Source organism: Neofelis nebulosa, chromosome 10 (assembly GCF_028018385.1).
Source record: "Neofelis nebulosa isolate mNeoNeb1 chromosome 10, mNeoNeb1.pri, whole genome shotgun sequence".
Classification (NCBI taxonomy): Eukaryota; Metazoa; Chordata; class Mammalia; order Carnivora; family Felidae; genus Neofelis; species Neofelis nebulosa.
Window position 1 is genome coordinate 102,031,775 of NC_080791.1, and position 5,857 is coordinate 102,037,631.

The 5,857-nt window shown below is 40.2% G+C and overlaps 1 protein-coding gene across 1 annotated transcript; it reads left to right on the forward strand.

The window, feature by feature from the left end:
* The first annotated feature begins 1,203 nt into the window (after positions 1-1,203).
* On the forward strand, positions 1,204-4,092 carry LOC131487853 (olfactory receptor 5G25-like). The gene is given in 2 exon segments (XM_058689000.1): positions 1,204-3,328; positions 3,330-4,092. Coding segments are annotated over 2 exon segments (945 nt in total). The 5' UTR covers positions 1,204-3,067; the 3' UTR covers positions 4,014-4,092.
* Positions 4,093-5,857: the final 1,765 nt, after the last annotated feature.

A 5,857-nucleotide genomic window follows, 5' to 3' on the forward strand; every position in this document is an offset into this window, starting at 1 on the left:
TAGGCCCAATCTCCTGAGCTTTTGATGCCCTGAGGGACTTGGCTCCAATTTACACACAGCCCTTTAGAAAAATCTCTCTGATGTGTTGTGCAGAATGGAGTCAATGAACCCCGTTTTAAAGCGCTATTGGAATGCCCAGGCTTCAAGATGGTATCATTGTGTTGTTTATCTCCCTAGACACCTGAAGAAGCTGAGACGGATGACCAGTCTACTACGTTTGTAGGGTAATTCATTTTCATGTCAGGGAATGCTACTTTCATAACTTACTATGACATAAACAGGCAACGGCTGTAGGGAGGTTTCTTCAGATGGGTACATTGAGTGAATTCCTAAATGGCTTTCAGGAGCCTAGGTATCAAAAAATATCAAAAAATGATTTTAGATGTCTGCAAAAGCATCGTCTCTAAGCTTACCACGAAGAATAATTTGGTGCAAGGGAAACATTCCATCCGTGTCTCTTGCTTTAAATGACCTAACTTGAATGAACATGTCGGTTGAATTTTGTGTTTGGCATAGAGATAGTGAAATGTGCTGCAAGATTTATGGCGAATGGGACGCTCACGGGAACGAAGAAGAGGCCTTGGCCTCTTTGGCTTTTAATTTCTTCACTTGCCCTACATGGAGTTTGAGAAGTAGAAAACAAACCACTGAATCTGCTGACCTGAATTCCATGCTGCTCTTACCCGAAGCCACACGCATATCTAGGATCACGATGGCTCTATGCTAGAATTTTTGCATTAAGCAAGGTTGGAAAAAAGAAAGCAATATGCATTTTGACAGTCAGAAACTATGGTTTTCACACGATAGTTGGAGTTGGTTGAGATCCTAGATGGGGAAATTCTAGTTTCATCCTCATAAAATGTTTTCATAGCCCAAATCTACTGTGGCACTGAAAACACTTTGTTTATATCTTCTTTGAGTGAATAGCAAATACACACATAAATGACCTGCAATGGCTTTGCATGTTTAGAAAATACTAAACTCTGGAAACATGTCACTAACTACAGTATAGCTTTTCTGACTATTCTTAAATTCTGCCCCACCAGGCCTTTCCTTTCCAAGCTCCATTGCTTCTGGGACAACAGGAGTGGGTTTTCATTTCATTACTTCCTGTTATTCAACTTCCTGTTAAGCAAAACCCCTTTCAAGCTTTCTTACCAGGGAAAAATGTTAGATTTCTCCTGCTGCACAGGAGGGTACTTCTCCTGCCGCACAGCCCATTGGTATTTTTGTGTGATTGTGCTGTTGTAATCATGATGATTATTTCAACGTCCAGAATGTGCGTTTGTCTTCCTCAGTTTCCCGTTTTATTTGGGTATTACCCTTACTTCATGTTTCTCTCACTTCCCGTTCATTCACCCCCCTTTTCTTTTATAAAAGAGTGTTATTCTGAAATAAATTTTCATAAGCAGCTTCAAAGGTAGTACAGAGAGGCTCCCATCCCCTTCACCCAGGTTTCCCCAATGGCTACATCTTACCAACTACAGCGCAGCATCAAATACAGGAAATGGAGATTGGTGTGATGTGTGGATTGCTCTATACCATTTTACTTCGTGTGGAGAGAGATTTGTTTAACCAACTCAACCATCAAGGTACGGAATTCTTCCATCTCTACATGGATGTCCCTGTGCTACACCTTTACAGTCGCACCTTCACCCTCCCTGCCTTTCCCAATCTCAGACAACTACTAACCTGTTCTTCCTTTCTATAATTTTACCATTTTGAGAAGATAATGTAAAAATAGAGTTCTGAACTTTGAGATGGGCTTTTTTCAACTCAGTGTAATGACCTTGAGACCCATTCAGGCTTGTATCTGTATCATATTTTTTCCTCTTTCTGACGGAATAGTATTCCCTGGTATGGACATTCCAGATTGTTTAACCATTTACGTATGGTAGGAATTTGCGTTGTTCCAGATTTCTGGCCATTATGAATAGAGCTTGTGTCAACAAAATTTACAGGCTTTTGTGTGGGCATAAATTTTCTTTTCTTTGGGATAAATGCTCATGTGTGTCCTTTTCATCCCTAAATTATTGTTTTTCTTTTCCAGCTCCTATTACTACTTAATTGGTTACAACACTTACTCAATATTTAAGAACTAGTTTATTCTTTGATGAACTAACAAATTTGATGGACTTTGATGAGATTAATGGGTACATACACCAATGGCTGGAGGAATGTAGCTGTTTGTAAGGTGTCACCAAGGAGATCCTGTGGAAGATTTTAATCCCTGGTCAAAGCCATCCTCCCAGGTATGAGCTTGCCCTCCTTTTTGGAATCACAAGTCTGTCTTTTACACACCACAACTGACTGTTTATCTAGAGTCTAAAGGAACCGGCAAAGAAGTTACATTTCTAATACCCTGAACCTACAGTTAGGGTAGATAAGGTATTTGCCTGAGTTCATAAAAATTCACATAATGCTTCTTGTCTAGAAGATGTTTCTTAAAGGATACTCTGTGCAATGTAGGAATTTTAAAGAATGGGATCTGGCACAGTTAGAGGACTTGCTTTAGAAGGTCACCAAAGGTCACATCGCGGTCTAAACTTCTGTGATTTTCTTCAAAAATCTTGTGATCGGGAATAAACTCAAGTGCTGAGAGAGGTTCAGTGTTTAGTATCACACAGATAGCAAATACTGAGGATGGCCATTTGGAGGTAGAAGTCAAGAGTGTGATCTCTCAGTCTATCTACCCTATGAACTTGAAAAATGGTGGGAGTTAAATTCAGTTTTTTACATTGATTTGTTTATTTTGAGAGAGAGGGTGCACGCCCGAGAGTGAGGGAGGGGCCAAGAGAGAGGCGAGGGAGGGAGTCCCAGGAGGGTCCATGCTGTCAGCTTGGAGCCTGACTAGGTGCTCAAATCCAAGCACCATGAAATCATGACCTGAGCCAAAATTAAGAGTCAGACACTTAGCCAACTACTTAGTCAACTACTTAGCCAACGACTTAGCCAACTCCCAGCTACCCAGGTGCCCCAAAGAAGTTAAATTCATTTTTAAAAACAATTTAATTATAAATTAATTGTAATGAAAAATCTTTCTCTCATTACAGACTAAATCAGAGAAATGGAATTTAGAAATCAAACTTTGGTGACTGAGTTTTTATTTGTGGGCTTAACAAATTGCTTCCAGCACCAGGTTGTTCTGTTTGTGGTGTTTCTCTTGGTTTATCTGGTCACTCTTCTGGGAAATGTGGGGATGATCACCCTCATTGGGATGGATTCCAGGCTCCACACTCCCATGTACTTTTTTCTCAGCCACTTGTCCTTTGTGGATGTCTGCTCCTCTTCTGTCATTGGTCCCAGGATGTTGACAGACATCTTTGTGAAAAAAAAAAGTAATCTCTTTCTTGGGTTGTGCTGCCCAGTTATGGTTTTTTGGTCAGTTGGTAGTGACAGAGTGTTTCCTGTTGGCCTCCATGGCTTATGACAGGTATATGGCCATCTGTAAGCCCTTGTTGTATACACTCATTATGTCCCGGCGAATCTGTGTGCGGCTGGTGGTAGGGCCTTATACCCTGGGTCTTATGAGCGCCATGACCCACACGACGTTCGCCTTTCGCCTGCCTTACTGTGGTCCAAATACCATCAATCACTTCTTCTGTGACCTTCGTCCTGTTCTCTCCCTGGCATGTGCAGACACCCAGGTCAATCAGGTTTTACTTTCCATCTTGGCTGGAGCTCTGGGAGTGCTCAGTGGTGTGATCATCCTGGTTTCCTACATTTACATCGTGGTCACTGTCTTGAGGATCCGCTCTGCTGAGGGGAGGCGCAAAGCCTTCTCCACCTGCTCTTCACACCTGACTGCCGTCTCCATCCTGTGTGGGACCCTCTTCTTTATCTACGTACGCCCCAGTTCTAGTTTCTCCCTGGACATCAATAAAGTGGTTTCTGTGTTCTACACAGCCGTGATCCCCATGTTGAACCCCCTTATCTACAGCCTGAGAAACAAAGAGGTCAAGGATTCATTCAGGAGGACGTGTGAGAAGAAGAATCTTCTTCTGAGTAGGTAAACTACATGCCATTTGTACTACAGATTGAGAGGTGATATAGACACAAGATGTAGGGCATGGGTTGGGTGATGGGAGTCCTACTTTTGTGTTGAGATTCAATTTTTATTACTGTGTGTCATTGAGAAGTCACACAGCAGCTGTAGGTCACGATGTTCTCATTCAATGTTTCTATTTCTCAATTCACAGGACTGAAATGATGAGCTTTAAAGTGCAATGAGTGGCTTAGAGAACTCCAAAGCTTTAGAAAATATATTTTATAGTGGAAAATGAGATATGCTTTGTTATATATGAAATAAGTGGAAAAATCTTAACCAAAACACCTAAGAGTATCTCTGTTTTCCTTTACAAGATGTTGAGAACTGTCAATTCTTTGCAAGTTTACCTTTCATTATTTTAGTAAAAATGGTATAAAGGGTATTTTTCTGGTGATATGGAACCATTGCACTCCCTAATGACACCTGCATGCTTGGAGTAGATATTTGAGAAAGGCCTTGTATATATGAGCTATAGTTTCTGCTCATAGTAACAACTTGTTGAGGTTTTGCCACTGTATTCATGTGATTCATGAATGTAAAGTGAGGACTGTATTGCACATCTTTAAGAAAGTGGTAGTAATTATTATTGTTATTTGTTTATTTTTTATGTCATCAGCAGGGAATTAATTTCCATTTTATAGATGATGGGCCTGATAGCTAAGAAGACTCAGTGGATTGCCCATGACTTCTTACTGTTCCCACATTTTTCTCTGTGCTTACAATGTTCTTGCAACTCTCCTGTTTTGTTTTTGTTTTGTTTTGTTTTGTTTTGTTTTTAACACAGCAACAAATGCTAGAATGATGTGATGGAGCATGTGTCTTATATAAATTGAAAACTCATACAGAATTTTAGTGCCTTCTCTTGAAGGTCTTCTTCCAGAGGCATTTAATTTTAATCTGCTGACTTTGAAGAATGTAAATAGCTTCTAATGCCTAGAATTTTGTCTTTATTTTTTTCCACTTTTCTTCCCCATGCTTTCTGCCAGTGATGGTGCCTGTAATGGCTAATGACTCAGGATGAAATGCAGTAAGATGCCATTTAATCAAGAATGAATGGAACTCAGTTAATGGTGCAACATTTAATTAACAACTAATTGTTACATATGCCTCTTATGTGCCTGACACTTTATTGGGTGGTATTCATATTGAGTGAAAATATCTTCATGGAAGTTAGAGGCTTGTGAAGAAACAGAAACAAAAATAAAAATAAATAAATAAATAAATAAATAAATAATTCAGTGTATATCCATGGTGATTTTTATGACAAAACCAATCCAGGAGCCAACATAGAGATTTAGGGTATCGTTAGAAAAGGGTAGTACAGAAAACTCTCTGTAAAGAGGAAGGGGCTAGAAAACAGGAATAAGTTGTGTTTTAGGTTAAATTTTCCGCAGAGTATGGATGTCATGAGTTAGGTCAAGAAAGGAAAAGAGCCCTCCCCAAATAAGTAACCAAGTTTTCCAAGGCTGCGGGCAAAGACTGAGAGCTAATTTGTTCTGACTCTCAAGGTATTTTTCCTCATTGCCTTATGATATGCAGGTTGTGGGATGGGCAAGTTTGCATAGCACATAGTGCCTATTGGGAGAAGAGACTAATTATGAGCGGTATGAGTGCTGACGCAAACGATCACTTTTGAGCATAGAGTGAAATACTTGTTATCTCTCACCAGGTGACTCTTTGCTTCATCAATCTGTAAGATCTTCCAGGCATTTGATGCTGGGTTCATTGTGGTCTAGTTCCTCCTCACTCCGAGTCTCCATGCATCATGAATGTAAAACCAAACAGAAAGCTGAGCAGATTGCCTTGGTA